A 16,184-nucleotide genomic window follows, 5' to 3' on the forward strand; every position below is an offset into this window, starting at 1 on the left:
TTATTTTTAATAATATTTTAAAAAATAATAATTTTAAAAAATCATGCCACATGGATTTTAGTTATTTTTATTTCAAAGCGGAATAGGATTTTGAAAATGCGATCTGACGTCGTTTCCCGTTTCATCTTCCTCAGTTTCTTCTCAGTTTCCCCGAATTCTATTTGAACACCAACCCTATTCACATTTCCCTCTTCTTTCTTCTTATTTTACCCAATGTCTTCCTAAACCCTAACCTAGTCTTCGTGTCTCCATTCGTGCTCATCGCATCTCAAGCGATTGGAAGGTTTTTCAGAGTTTTCTTCTACATTTGCGATCTGAATTCGACTCTTGCTTGCCGGCGGCGATCTCTCCGACAGTCTTGTTATAGGTGAATAAATGTCGCTTTTTCCTATGTCACTCCGTCTATTTTTGCTTTGTTTGAAGATTGTGTATGTTTGTGTCGTGTGTTGGGGTCACGCTTCCTCTCTCCAGCAGCAGGATCCTTCCCTGCCGCGGTAACCCGGTTAGGAGTCGATGGCGACCTACCTTCCTCTCCGGAAGCAGGATCCTTCCCTTCCTATGGGGCTTCAAAAACAGTTTATTTATTCATTTTTTTTTTTTTCTGGAAATGACCCATTTTTGGAAGGTGGGAAAATGCTGATCCATTGGACTAAGCTCGTATTTCTTCAATTTTTTGTTTTAGAACCTTAAGCATTGGTTTATGACCTGTTGTGGAGTTATCTTTTGTTGATTAGATGAGTCAACATTAAAGTCCATGACATTTCTCTTCTTCTGGTGGGGTTTTCAATTGAATTTCCCATTGCTTGTTTATTTCCTCGTTTTAGTTCCTTACTATTTGAGGTTCTTACTAATTGTAGGAGATTTATTCATAGTTTGCTACCATATAGAGTCCAGAAAGTATCACTTCCACACAATAATGCATTTTAACCCTTCTGTCAGTGCTTAGTGGTAATGCTTATTTGGCATCTCCTCACTCTTAGAGAGACTAATTCATCTCTGCAATTGCCCATTATTGCCTTGAGTAAGTTGTGAATATAAAAGCCCTTAGTTTCCATTCCTTAAACGCCTTACATCTGTTGCCTTTTTTCACATTGCAGTACATTCGAAAACATTTTTAAGTTATCAACAATTTACAGAATTGTAACCTGTGTGCAAGTGATGAGGAGTATTCAATTCTGTTCGTTGACAGTTTCAAGTGGAAACTCTTGGTTTTCTTTAGAGTGATATAACCGTAGTTAGAACCATTTACTTTATCGATTATGTATTTCCGTAAGTATGTTGGACTTTTTTTTCAACTGAGTAATCAGTCAATTCAGGAAAAACCCTTATGGTATGGTTTAAACAGAAAAAGACATACACATATAATGATTTGGGTGGGTATTAAGAAATACTCCATTCCATATTAACTTGTTAGTACTTGACCAATCCAGTTTTTTCCTTTGCTTCATTGTTTGGGCAAACTAATAATGGCACACATACATTTGTTCTCGGCACTTTGGTTGTTTCTTTTTTACTGGGGAATGTAGAAGCCTCAGTGTCTGATGGAAAATCATTATTTCTCCTGCATAAGAAATTAGTAGCAATACATGTTGTTTTGAAATTGGTTTCCTAAACAAAATACATTGTTGTTTCATTAACTATGAGCTTTTAGAAGATGACTCTATGAGTCTATGTGGCCTTATCACGAACTAGTCTGTCCTTGAATTTAGTCCAAGAATGGTGCATATGATTTTCTTTCTTGTTTTTTTAAACTAAGGTCATCTCTACTAGAGTATTTTCTAATCTTTATTGTGCTATAATTTTTCACAGAGAAAATGGATCCTGATTCAGTTAAAACGACCTTGTCCAATTTAGCATTTGGAAATGTAATGGCAGCAGCTGCTCGAGATTATCAAAAGGTGCCTCTTTCATTTTCTTCTTTCTTTCATTTAAGAACAGTCTCTTCTCTGGCTCTTAGTTTGCTACTGGCTAGTATCTACCATTCAGAAGCATGATATGAGACTATCCATTGAAAGGCATGACGTGGACTTGATCTTAATATTTCTTGCTGCTTGCTGCTTGGTACATGATGAAAACTTGATTTTAGCATTCCATGCTATTTGTTACCAAAAATCACCCAGGCAATGCACAATAGTTATTCCACAGGATGATTTACATTGCCTATGTTCACGGATTCGATAGGAAGAATTTCTCTTTCTTTAGGAACAAGACGTGAATGCTTCTTTCCCTCAGTTGTTAAGAAACTCAAAGAATGTTATGTGCCTTTTTTTCCCCTGGAAACTGAAAGGTGTAACATTGTCCCTAAGAGGGGCTTAGAATGGAGTGTGTTACCTGTTGGAACCACCTTTCAACATCATGTCTCATAAGTAATGCAATATTTCTATCCACTAATGTTTTGATTTTAAACCTCTTGCACTGGAGGGAAGGGAACTGAGTACTATGGTGAACCTGAAGACCTGACATTCTTATGCATAAGCTAGTCATCCATAATAAGAGGCTTAAAACAATGATACTAACTTTTTTTCCTCCATGATTAAGTGTTTTCAGAGGTTTCCGTAAATATAACAGAATAATGGTGAAGGTGGCAAGTCTGATAGCTTGCAGCAAACCTTCCTCATAATTCATGAAAATTAATGCGACAACATCTTATTCTGGTCTTGCAGGAAGTGCTATCTCAGCAGAAGGCACAAGCTTCCAGTTCAATCAATCAGGAGGTTGATCTTGATGAGTTAATGGATGTAAGTGGGATAATGCATCTATGTCATGTCTTCTTTTTAATGCACTTATTTCTTTTTACATGAATTTACTTGCATGGGTGATATCAGGATCCAGAGCTGGAAAGATTGCATGCAGATAGGATTGCAGCTCTTAAGGTCAGAATTCGATCTTTGTGAAATGAACCTATATCTTTAAATATTGAGATATGTGGTAATCTTTCTGAGAATGGTGAAGTATTTACCCTATGATTTATTTGATAGAAAGAAGCTGAGAAGCGACAGGCTTTAAAGAAGCAAGGGCATGGAGAATACAGGGAGGTAACTGAGGCGGACTTCTTGGGTGAAGTCACTGGGAGTGAAAAAGTAATTTGCCACTTCTACCATCGGGAGTTCTACCGGTGCAAGTAAAGTTTATCTTCATACTTGCACACAATCTTTATTCACACATGTCAAAAAGGAAGGGTGTTTAGGGGTTGGATATGACCATGTCCCAGCTCTTATTGTGCTTTTTCCACTCTATCTCTCTCTCACACACACACTTATATGCACATGTCTAAAAGAAGTGTCTTGAGGGGTTGGATATGACTGCCCCAGATCTTGTTATGCTTTTTCCAGAATTCATCTAGTTTCTCATCTAGTTTGCAATAGGCGAGGTTAAATTTATTGCAATGAGTTAAGATTTTGTTTGGGTAGATTTCCATAGAAGAAGATAAAATTATGTGACAGGAGCGTTAGTTTCTCTCTATCAATGATGCTTATATTTCAAACATCAGTAGAGGAGAGGCTAGAGTGAAAAATGACACGTACATGGACGTATTATCTTTTGGCATGAGCCTTCATAAGCCCATGTTTAGAAGCAGTTTTCCTGACACTTTCACATTGATGTATAAGCCTCTCTCACATCAGTGAGCTTGCATTTGTAAGCCATTGTTGGAGGTGTTCTCTTGAACCTCTGTTTACATGGATGCATGTATTTGCAGATTAATATTGTGTTCCTATTGATTGATCTTTCTAGGATAATGGATAAGCATTTGAAATCCCTTGCACCAAGGCATATGGACACCAAGTTTATCAAGCTGGATGCGGAGGTCAGTTTTCGTTAACTCTTTTGTTCTTGTGCACAGTGAAACTGAGGAAAATAAGATCTCATTGTTAAAAGTGAAATGCAGAATGCACCATTCTTTGTCGCCAAACTAGGAGTCAAAACTTTGCCTTGTGTCATCTTATTCAGGTCAGGCTCTCTCTAGTACTTTTTCACTGCTCCATTTTATATTTTATGCTGCTCTTTGTAATTCTGTGAGAAGCATGTCAGTGATGTAGAACTTCATTTGGTTCCCAAGAAGAGAAAAATTGGAATCTCATTACTACCCTCTACCTCCAGTAGTAAAATTCCAGAGTTTCTTGTCTTGTTGCAAATGGGGCAAAATAATGCACACTTGTATAGACTGCTTAAAGAAAACCCAAGCAGAAAATCAATCTGAAAGATATGCCAAAGTGCACTGGCATATATGCTTGACAATTTCATGCCATATCAGACTATTTCTTTTTTGGATTAAATATATAACTTGGAAATATACAACCATCTCTTTCAGAAAAGGGATTGCAGTAGATAGGTTGATCGGGTTTCAAGATATGGGAGGAAAAGATGATTTCGCCACAAGGACACTCGAGGCTCTGCTTATAAAGAAAGGTAAAACCTTTGTCCAGTCTAATTTGCTATATCTACTGGGTAGTGCTGGCTCTAAACCATTATTTTACAGGTATAGTTAGTGAGAAGAAAAAAGATGAAGATGATGAAGACGGGGGTTATCCTGAAAGTAGACGCAACACAGTGAGATCATCTGTGGATCTAAACTCTGATTCAGACTGAAATGGAAAAAGTAATTGAAGAGTTCAATTGTGATTGTGAGTTGCTTTTGGAATGCTTATTAGTGTGATATCGGTTTCATAGCCATAGGCATGAACCAATAAACAGCTGAATTAATGATGGTATTTGGGGAGAGAGGAAGTGTGAGTATGTTCCTGAACCTCCATAGGATATCCCAGAGGTCATTGTAGATTATTTGGTTTCATTTTAATTAAAGCCTTGGAATGATCCTGTACTTATGTATGGATGTAGAGGCTTGGCCTACAGGGCGGAAAGAAAATTCGAGATAGAGATTGAGCTTGGGTATATTTGAATATGAGAAAAACTACTATTTTTGGTTGCCTTGAGGCAGTGGAATTGGGTATATTTCAAGTTAGCCATATAATGAAATCAGAAAAGCAGAAAATTGGGTCCGTTTGGGTCAGTTCACTTGGAACCTATCCGTTTCTGTAAGTATTCTGGCTCAAAGCCCGAGTCGGACAAGATCAAGCCCTGGATAAAAGATCCGGTGGAGGGTGAAGTATAGCTGATTTTCAAACAATTTATTGTGAATATATTGATGATTTTTTAAATGATTTGTTTTTTCAAAAAACGATTGCTACCAACGGGCAACTACTCATGCTCCTTATCCAAGGGTCAGAAAAGTTTTATAATGTCTAACTACTCTTGCTCAAAATTAATTCAATCAAATCTCAACCGCTCAAAATATGTTATTAAATTACTAATACTTGTAGTTAAATGTCAATTTAAATACTTTAATCAGTTGAATTTTGATATTAATTTTATATTTATTTTAATATACATTTATTATATATATATATAATTTAAATAGTAGTTTACTTTAATATAAGACAATTTTATATCGATTGAAATTTACACTAATACATTTACAATTTAATTGAAATTAAATTTTAGTTTTATATTAATTTAATTTTATAATTTATTTGCTTTAAATTTAATTTTTTTAAATACCTCAATTTAAATATTATTTTAATATCTAATTTAATTAAACATGTTTTGTTATTTACATTTTCAAATTTACAATTTGTTTACTTAAAAGTAGTTGTTTAATTAGTTCAATTTAATTATTAATTTGATATTGAATTAAAAATTAATTCATTTGTATATAGTTTATACTATATGCACTTTCAAATTTACAATTTGTTTACTTTAATATAATTGTTTAATTTCCTTTATTTAAATATTACTTTTAATTTTAATTTAATTTAATTTAAATGTATATGATTTGCAACTTATGCATGTAAAACTCCGATCTATTATTGTAAATTCACAATTCATAAGCAATGACAAGTCTAAGTGAAAGTATAAGTGATGTAGAATAGAACAAGCCAATATCTGCCCAGAGGTTGCCAAATGGCAAGTGTAGCAAAGGTCACGCAACTACTATAGTGGTATTAGAGGTATCAAAATTGTGATATTGACTCAATCAAGTGCAGTTTAATTAACTATACAAAAAAAAAAAAAAAAGTGAAGAATAAAACGGTTGAAACCTGGAATTGGTTCTTGCGAATCAAGGGCATTTGTTATTATGAATCTCTTGCTATAACATTATTGTATCCTAATGAAAGGGAATAGAAAAAGCACAAAATGTTTTTTTTGTGTGGCCGTGCAATTCAAAGTAAAGGCATCATCTAATTTAAGTGTCATTTATCACACGCAAACTCACATTCAAGCCTAAAAAGGTATTTATCATCTAAAAGGAGCAAAAATAAAAAATAAAAAAACATAAATAAATGAATTTTAGTTAAATTGTATGACATGAGAAAGTGAAAGGCAAATCATTGATGAAGATAATGATATCTACATGTACCTCGTTGATATACATCTTGACAAGCAATAGGCATATATATTGAGTTGCGATTTGAGTATTCAAGGCTTTTGAATGTAAATCACAACAATAACAAACATGTCTTTCTTAAAAACAAGTAAAAGACAAAAGAACCTTAAGATATAGTGGAAATCTTAGTGATGTGCTAACACGCATATTTGATATACACAAAGTATTCAAGTCCCAAATGTAGTACTGCCCATTGCACTATCCTCATACAAATCATTTAATACAAGACAAAAAATGTTAAATAAGTTCAAATGACAAATTCCTTTTTTATGAGAAATTTTTTTCAAAGGCATGAATGACCTCATCACTTAAGAAACGTGATGAATCAGTGCACAACAAAAATGTAACTAATATTTGATTCTAAGAAAGTATTAACGAAAGAAAAAATGTTAAAAAAAAGTAATTTTTTTTCATGTTTAATACTTTTACTATAGAAAATACAAAAGAAATCAAATATGAGAAAATTAGTTAAAATTTTATGAATTTTTCAAATGATTTAATCTTTATATAAAAGAGTTAAAATAAGTCAAATGAGTTTAAATCCATTTTATTTTCCTTATTTACTTTCCTCTCCATTTTCTTTTCCTCAATTTTTTTAGGAATCAAACATGATCTAAGTGTATAATTACTATTAAATATTTAAAATATGAATATTACTTATTAACTATGTTTGTAGTAACATTTACTTTTTTCATTACATATTAATATTGTAGGTAAGAGTATACCCACTCTACCTTTTTTATGAGATAAATAATAAGACCTAAGATATGAAGTATAAGGAAATGGAAGCCTACATTGATAACCAAAGAGAAAAATGGAAGACTTATGAATGTATCATAGTGTGCGATAAATGGATGGGGCTAACCAAGTTATTAATTTTGTTGTGTATTCCAAAGGCATCACATGCATGTATGGTTTGCTATATGATGATATCAAAGATGTTACCCCAACAAATATGGTCTAAATTGTCATAAACAATGGTTTGACATTTGTGAAGTTCAAGTAGTTGTTGACGTGAAAGTTCAACTTAAATTGAACTTTATGCCATGACATATTGCATCAATTTAATGTTTGAAAGCAATATAAAAGAGAGAATATTGTAGATGTTATAAACGTGACTAAAAAATAACCAATTTTATATATAATCATGGTTGGTTACTTGTGCAAATGAAAAAGATTTATGATGAAGTTATAGTCCAACTTAGGATAACATGATTTGCCATTATCCTATACAATCATTTTTTTTTTTTGAAAAAAAAGAAGGCCAAGTTGAAGAAATTGTTTATAAGTAATGAATGGGGTCTAGAGCAAAGTAAGTTGTATGACAATGGGAAGTGGAACAAAAAATGTTTGACCACTCTTTTTAAGAGTAAGTGGCAACCATTGTTGCAATTTATGAACAATACATGCAGATTAATTTTTTACCATAAATCCCTTCATATACAAGTTGGTTGCCATGATGAAAGAGAATTTCAAACATTTAAAGGGCATAACTTGAGTCTAAAACACATCAATGAACCATGAGATAAAACATTCGTTGATCCACTTCATGTGATAGGAGATTCTATTTATTATCAAGTTATTAACTACTATTAAAATTAATAATTGTGAGGTACAATTTTTGTGATAATATTCTTTTACAAAAAAATATCTTTTTGATTCTTTCGCTTTGATCACAATACAACGAATAACGATGAAAACGTTTTCTTGATTTCGTAAATCAATCGAATGCTATAAATGACTTATTCTTAAATGAACTTATTTCACGATGAAGATCATGTGTGTAGATGATGAAGGTTTTTTTTTTTTTTTTCCAAAATCAATTGAGGGCCTAGAGTGGCATATTCCTTAATGACTTTGTCGAAAAGTAAAGAACATATATGTAGTTCTTCTACGATTTCTTAGATTTGAAGAAAGATTTTGTGAAACTTTTTATTCTTTGTAAAACCTCTTTTCCTCGTATAGAGTCGTTTTTGTCTATCCAAAGTCTAATTTGGAATATCTAAGATTTGATTTGTTTAATTCAAAGAATATTGTCTCCTTCATTAAGGAAAATCACCAACAAGAGAATTTTTTTTAGTTCTCTTTTGACTTCAATTAGAAGATCTATTTCCTTTTCAACAAGAGATTTTTTATTTATTTATTTTTTTAATTTTCTTTTGATTTCAATTGTAAACTTTGATTTTATTTGTAAGACCAATTTTTGTAGTATTCCAAATTTTGTCACTTGTCACTTTTGGATATATGTCATATGTCAAATGTATATATGACTCATCACTTGTCAAACTTAAATTTTATTGAATTGAGAAGCCATAATTGAGGACGAATTTTATGATAATTGGACCAATTTCGTAATAATTTAATTTACTAAAAGTTTTGATGTCTATAAGGGCAACATATGGACATGAGAAAGAATAAAATAATTTTCAAAGTTACAACAAGTTTCATCATTAAAGCAAAACATACATCCTAAAACAACATCCAAATAATCACCAAGAAGCCTAAAAGTTTTGAATTTAAAGAAACATTAGAAAGATTCAAAATAAGACAACTCTAGGCATTCAACCATGCAACTAGTCAGAGCCTACATAGGAGCATTGTCCAAGACAATCATACATAAACAAATGCTTTCAAACAAATTTGCAAACAATTGTGCCAAGATATTGGTCTAATTAATTTATTTTGTAAGAAATTCTCACTTTCTCAAGCCTCAAATCATTGTTAGGAGCTAAAAAGGCTAAGAATAAGTCCCATAAATTCTAATTTGAAAAGAATTATAATATCAAGAAACAAGAAATCAAAGATTTGGAAAGAAAAAAAGAAAAAGAAAAATGGACTTGTATAAGTGTTGGCCAAAACATGGGTCTCAATTAATTTATAAAGCTCTAATCCTTCTAATTCTATTAAATGAATATGAAATGAGATTCATAATATATAAGTATCAAAAAAACATTTCATCACATTCAAATTTCAAAAAGAAGGCACAAAGGCATATAAGAGCATTCACAATCAAGCATACCCTTAATTAATAGAGTCTTATGTGTCAAAGCCTATGCCTGCTATTAATGAGCATTAAACCATCACAATTTTAAGCCTTAAATGAATATGAAATGATATTCAAAAGGATTGAAATATGGCTTATAAAAATCAATTTCAAAATTCTTTGGAAATGGGCAAAAGTTCAAGAGCAAGATTAAAGCCCGTGATCTTGAAACCAATCTTTGGCCATCAAATGAAGCTTGAACAAAAATGAAAATATGATGGTTACAACCAGTAAGGTTCAATTCGGGAGAAAAATGAAAATCTAAGAAAAATGACTCTAAATGACATTTTTCAAGGAAAATGATTTAGATTAAACATCTTATATATGTTCCTTTGATTAGTTTTTTTTCTTCAAAAATAGTGAGAACACATCCAAAATCTGAGAAAAATAAAAATGATTTGTGTTCATCAAGATTTAAATATAAATAACATAATTCACGAAATAATTTAAGTCTCATATCGTGTTTAAAAGTTTAATGAACTTAAAAAAGGAAAATCAACTCCAAAATCAAGCAACATATCACCATCCTAGGCTCAAGCAACAAATAAACATAAAAATAAATATATAGATATGCATCTAAAACCAATCAAAGGCAATAAAAACCGAGAAAATCGGTTTAAAGGCTATGATCAAAGAAAAACTATATCTACATGCCCAATAATCTTCTAAAACCCATATCTCATGAATTCATCATCAAAGAAAGCTAAGACAATTCAAAATTAGCCCAAACATACCTACAAATCCTATATTTAAAAGTTTATAAATAAAAAATCACTGATCTAAGCAAATGTTTGGCTTCTAGTATGTAACATAGTCTTCCTTGAGAGCACTCCTTAATGTAATTTCTAGTAACAAGTCTCTTTATATTAAGTGAAATATATTTTAATCTTTTAATATTAAAAAAAATTACTCTTTTAAAAAAAATAATTTTTATTGACATTTTATCCCAAATTTTACTTTTAAAATCAGTTAAGGAATTGGGTGGAACACCTTGGGTTTCGGAACTCCCTGTCTTCATCTAATTTACAAAAAATAAAGACAGAGAGAAAGAGTGTGAGAGTAAGAAGCTAAAAAAGGGCATGGAGAGAAGACTGGGTCATAATGTTTCATGGTGATGGTTTACATCCAACGCATCAATCTTCCATGTTTGTTTTCCAAGTGACCTCCATCCCCATAGAGGATTCTTCGGTCATTTATACTCTCCTTCTCTCTCCCTAACCCCTAATTTTTTTCCAAAGGTATTGTCCATCTTACTTTCTCTCCTTCTACCTTTTCTTCCTTTCTCAATTTTGTTCTATTTGCTCAATGTAATTACATTCCTTCTATCTATTTGTTCCTTGAATTTATTTTTTGGATTCATTTGTTTTATCTGGTTTTGGGTTTTTGGAATTTGTTGTAATTTTATTAGCTTCATTTTGATTGCCAACAAAATGAGAGGAAAAAAAAAAGCCAAAATTTGGATGTTGTATCAAAGCTTTTTTTAAGATCCAAGTGGTAATGATTTAGAGAATGAGCTTTATATTGTGTTCTTGGTTGCTAAGTTTTGTGCGGTGGGATATGCAGGCATTTGCCAAGGCCTTTGGTTCTGGCATCTTGATATGAGTGCTTGACACTTCTGCCCTTTATTGTCTCACAAACCAACATTTGAGGGATCATGTCTGAACCTCCCTCTCGAAATATTGGTAAATACAATGTTCTCTTTTCATTGCTACACCAAAGTGTACAAGATTAACAATTAAGTCATTAAATCTTACAACTTAATCATTAAAAATTCCGGGACCATAGATCATACATTGTACACACCTTCCATCACAAAAATCTGTCAGTTTTGTGTACAACAATTAATATTTAATTTATGATACCTGACATTGATTGTCTATGTATATACAGAAGTTGACCACTCCGAGTGTGAGAGGGAGAATAGAATTGGTTCTTTGAAGAAGAAAGCAAATAATGCCTCCAGCAAGCTCAGACATTCATTGACAAAAAGGGGTAGGAGAAGTGGTAAAGTTATGTCTGTTGACATCGAGGATGTGCATGATGCTGAGGAGTTGCAGGCTGTCGATGCACTCCGTCAAGCACTTATATCGGAAGACCGTTTACCCTCAAGACATGATGATTATCATATGCTGCTCAGGTCAGTGACGGAACTCCCCCTATATATATATATATATATATATATGCGAGATAATTATTCGTAATTCATGAAACTATAGTTGTAGAATGGTTGAAGTTTTGTATAGAAGCTTGTTATGGTGGAGTTATTTCTGTATTCTAATATTGTGAGGCAATTCTAATTTCTACTGTTCCTCACCCAACTGCGGAGACCATTATTTTATGCTTCATTTCTTTAACTAGCCTTCCAACGTACTCTTTCGTAATCCAGATTTTTGAAGGCGAGGAAATTTGATCTTGAGAAAACAAAACAAATGTGGATTGATATGCTTCAATGGAGGAAGGACTTCGGTGCTGACACAATTATGGAGGTATTAATGAAAGAAACTGGCGGTTGATGCTTGAAAAGTTTGGATGCATGACAATGAGATCCTCTCTTGAGTTTCCCATCTTTTGCTTCTGTTATTTTTGCAAGGACTTTGAATTCAAGGAGCTCAACGAAGTCATTGAACATTATCCTCAAGGTCATCACGGAGTCGACAAGGAAGGCCGACCTGTTTATATTGAGAGATTAGGGAAAGTTGATGCTAACAAGCTGATGCAAGCCACAACGATGGACCGCTATGTAAAATACCATGTACAGGAGTTTGAGAGGACTTTTGTAATCAAGTTTCCATCTTGTTCGATTTCAGCGAGGAAGCAAATTGATCAAAGTACAACCATCCTAGATGTCCAAGGAGTGGTATGTTAGAACAATAAACAACTACTGCAATATGGTTTTTTTCAGTCGATCTTATAAAGAGAGTTCGTATACATCATTGTTTAATACTTCAGGGACTTAAGCATTTCACCAAATCTGCAAGGGAGCTTATCGTAAACCTTCAAAAGGTTGATGGTGACAATTACCCTGAGGTACTAATTTCTCTTGGTTTCCTGAGTTGGCTTGTCCTGGGAGTCTGGATTTTTTCTTACAGGTTTATGATGTTATGTGCATTTTCGTCACTGTAGACATTGAATCGCATGTTTATCATCAATGCGGGTTCTGGATTTAGGCTGTTGTGGAACACTGTTAAATCTTTTCTTGATCCCAAAACCACATCAAAGATCCATGTAAGTATACATCTCCTTGTGCTGAAACTTTTACTTTTAATCAAGGAAATTTAGTTAATCTATGAGAGGCAATATTCACCAGGTTCTTGGTAATAAGTTCCAGAGCAAGCTGCTTGAAATTATTGAAGCTAGGTAAGCTTCTTAATTATTTCAGTCAAATAATTCAACTTCTGTTCCATTTTAGTTTCTTTTTTTTCTTAAATCACTGCTTCAAAGGTCATAAATTTCTATGCTTAAAACTTGTGTTTATGGGGCTTCTTAGTGTGTCCTTTTTACTTGGCTTCTTTCTAGTGAGCTGCCAGAATTTTTAGGAGGTACGTGCACTTGTGCTGATCAAGGAGGCTGTATGCGTTCTGATAAGGGCCCATGGAAGGACCCAGAGATTTTGAGGGTTATCTACTGCTCCTAGTTTGTTTTAAATTTTTTTTTTTTTTTTTGAATGATAATTCAATTCATATATTTCTAGTTAATTATGTTTTATTAAATTCACAATCCTGTGGTGAGTAACGGACACCTAGTTGATGTTCTGACTTGCAGATGGTTCAAAGTGGTTATGCCATATGTAGAACGAAATGTGAGAGTCAATCCACTGCTGAAAAGACCATCTCTGAGGATGAGATTGTTTACCCCAAGGTCTGTCTCATGTTGTCTTTGAACATATTTCTGCCTTTACTTTTTTCCTTCTTGCTATATACTGTTGGCTGCATGCTGAGTGCCAGATGAATTTATTTTGCTGAGTTATTTGGTGTTTCTCTTCCAATGTGGAGGTTTCTCGAGAGGTAGAAGACATTCAATCACTCTCCCCTGAAGTTCCTAGGAGCTACATCGAGCATCCGAATCTCTCTCCTGTACACGAAGAAGTAAGTATTGTAAATTCTGGCACAAAAAGATCCAAGAAGGAATGCACATATGCACAAATAGAGACTTCCTTTTAGTAAAACTAGAAGAAGTGAGGAATCCATTTTTTTTTCCGTCTGTAAAAATTTTATGGATCCATGGGGACCTAAAAACCTGCTAGACTGTCTTTCTTCCTTGACATTTTTCATACCAGTCATTTTCCCTCTTTTTTTTTCCTACATTATCATCGTCAGGTTGAGTTGTGATATATTTTCTTTCGTGTTTCCTTCTTGGGCAAAAATTGCAGGTCAGGATTAATCAAAATTTCCATAAATCTTACAATTATGAAGATTTCATCCCAATCATTGATAAGAGCATGAACGCACCTTGGCAGAGTGTCATGGAGAATGACAGATATGCTCTCTCCAAAGGTACATTACCTACTTATAATTCTGCATCCACATATATGACTGACTCCCTTTGAATGAGTTATGAAGCTACTACATATGAGTTTGAGAAAATGATCATAAGAGAAAATGATCATAAAGCATGTCTTTTTTCACTTCCCGAAATTCTTATGATGGAGTTTGTCTCTTCAGCATGTTCTTCAATCTGGTTTCATTGTTCGCAATGTTATTGACTCCTCTGATGTGTGGAATTGGATGCTTTATACAGCATAATTTTAATCGACTACTAAATCAGTATGTTGCAACATGTTAGCACAGATAAACAACATAAGAGTTGAGGATTGGATCAAATGGCTAACATGGATCATGTCAGGATTCTTCTTTCAGCTTAGATTTTTAGGTTTGCAGTAGCTTTGTGATATGACCATTATTCATGCCAATTAGTGCACCAAATGCTCTTCTAATATTTCATGATATGGAGGCTGCTTCCTATTCTTGAATTGGATTTTTATCTTTGACATTAGTTTGATTTACTCCATTGGTTTAGCTTGTTGCCCAACGGCTTCTTTTCATGGAGTGAGATCTCTCCTCTGGGATTTCCCCTAAGATTTCCCCTTAGTTACAGAAGCAAAACTAAGAAAAAACAAGAACCAGTAGGCAGATAACACTTGAAGAAAGCAACCATACTAATACTTCGAAGCTTTGATATACAAGCCAGAGCTTAAGGATTCCCCTATTTATCCCCTTCTCTGAAATGGCATCACAACAACCAGGACCAATACATCACACTATTTTAATAGTTGTTTGCTCTAAATACTAGTGACTTGTATTCCAAGAACCTGCAAGCTGCTCCAAAGTATTCTTTAAGGTTGTAGAAGAGTCGAGGTCTAGAAATCGAACCCTGGTCTAGTACTTATTTCCCATTTCTTTGTTTATGTTTTGTTGTTTGCCTCTCCAAGGTCTGAGCCGCGCAAGGGAAAGTGTTGTTTCGATTACATAGTTGGCAACTGCTGGTCTAACATTTAACAGGCTGCCCAATAAGAAATTATCCATCTTTCCTGAACCAAAACAATATATAGTAACTTTTCTATAATTTACAGCAGCGGATTGTTTCACCATACATGATGCTTACAAGGCTCCTGACGGTTTTAGCACTCAGATCTTCACTGGTGTCATGGCCTTGGTTATGGGCATTGTGACCATGATCAGACTGACACGAACAATGCCCAAGAAGTTCACTGATGCCAACCTCTATCCAGGTCCCATCTACTGTGTTGATGCAATGATTAAAAGCCACCCATATGCACACCAGCTAGCTGCCCCTGTCATTACCGGCACAGAGTTCTTGGCCTTCATGAAACGCATGGCTGAGATGGAAGATAGAGTGAGTGTTCTCAGTGTCAAACCTACGGCCATGCCAGCTGACAAGGAGGATTTGCTGAATGCTGCTCTTATCCGGATCGACACCTTGGAGCGAGAACTTGCAGCAACCAAGAAGGTACCCCATTGTTGGCTTCTTTTGAGTTCTGTCGTTGCCTTTATAATTCAATACAGCCTAAAAGATTATTCAGTTTGTGGGTTCAGCCCACAAACTGAATCCATATTACACAATTTGGTATCTAGCCTTCCCTGGTAGATGAAGTAACTACAAGCTTTAAATAACCTTTTTATTGATATCATCCACTGGCCATTGTTCGTGCAGACTCTGGAGGAAGCCATGGCCCAACAGGAGGAGGTCCTGGCCTATATTGAGAAGAAGAAGAAGAAGAAGAAATTGGTATTCTATTAAAAGATCCAAATATCATTGCTCAGCTAGTTTTTGCTCATTGGCATTTGTACCTAGTTGAAGTCATCTCATTTTCAATTTTTTTTTTCTTTCTTTTTTTGGCTCATAATGTAGAATCCATTCAGCTGGTAAATAGATGCAGGCTTGCCAAGAGATGCAGTCAAAGCAAGTTGCAGGGCGATTTTCAATTCTCCAAGGCCATCCAATGCCCTGTGACTTAAATGTTCCACTTACCATATACTAAACCCAAGGCTTTTGTCAAATATACAACTTGCAATTCTTTCACGGTATATATATAAATAAAACTCCACATCATATCAGTCTACTTAAAAATGACAGAATAGATTTCAACCTGTATATCCACTACCCTTTTCTACTTAAATTAGTATAGGGGTCTCCAACCCGGTAAATTTTTCACTTGGATCCTTAAATAATATATCATCA

The 16,184-nt window shown here is 33.9% G+C and overlaps 2 protein-coding genes across 5 annotated transcripts; both read left to right on the forward strand.

Moving 5' to 3' along the window:
• The first annotated feature begins 102 nt into the window (after positions 1-102).
• Positions 103-4,941, forward strand: LOC117912213 (thioredoxin domain-containing protein PLP3A-like). The gene is made up of 9 exons (XM_034826720.1): positions 103-367; positions 1,810-1,898; positions 2,664-2,738; positions 2,826-2,873; positions 2,979-3,121; positions 3,733-3,805; positions 3,887-3,948; positions 4,310-4,407; positions 4,478-4,941. The coding sequence occupies exons 2-9, from the start codon at positions 1,815-1,817 to the stop codon at positions 4,585-4,587; spliced, it is 693 nt and encodes a 230-aa protein (XP_034682611.1). The 5' UTR covers positions 103-367; positions 1,810-1,814; the 3' UTR covers positions 4,588-4,941.
• Positions 4,942-10,584: 5,643 nt separating this feature from the next.
• LOC117912246 (phosphatidylinositol/phosphatidylcholine transfer protein SFH12-like) lies at positions 10,585-16,025 on the forward strand. 4 transcript variants are annotated; one of them, XM_034826761.1, is made up of 15 exons: positions 10,585-10,723; positions 11,049-11,167; positions 11,376-11,622; positions 11,872-11,971; positions 12,076-12,342; positions 12,435-12,512; positions 12,609-12,710; positions 12,793-12,842; positions 13,002-13,101; positions 13,248-13,343; positions 13,478-13,570; positions 13,855-13,978; positions 15,058-15,452; positions 15,657-15,731; positions 15,855-16,025. In XM_034826761.1, the coding sequence occupies exons 2-15, from the start codon at positions 11,140-11,142 to the stop codon at positions 15,870-15,872; spliced, it is 1,773 nt and encodes a 590-aa protein (XP_034682652.1). In that variant the 5' UTR covers positions 10,585-10,723; positions 11,049-11,139; the 3' UTR covers positions 15,873-16,025. The 4 variants fall into 4 exon arrangements, with proteins under 4 accessions (XP_034682652.1, XP_034682650.1, XP_034682653.1 ...); XM_034826759.1 differs by having other exon boundaries at positions 10,586-10,723; positions 15,055-15,452; XM_034826762.1 differs by having other exon boundaries at positions 10,586-10,723; positions 15,214-15,452.
• Positions 16,026-16,184: the final 159 nt, after the last annotated feature.

This window comes from Vitis riparia, chromosome 4, assembly GCF_004353265.1.
Source record: "Vitis riparia cultivar Riparia Gloire de Montpellier isolate 1030 chromosome 4, EGFV_Vit.rip_1.0, whole genome shotgun sequence".
NCBI classification, from domain to species: Eukaryota; Viridiplantae; Streptophyta; class Magnoliopsida; order Vitales; family Vitaceae; genus Vitis; species Vitis riparia.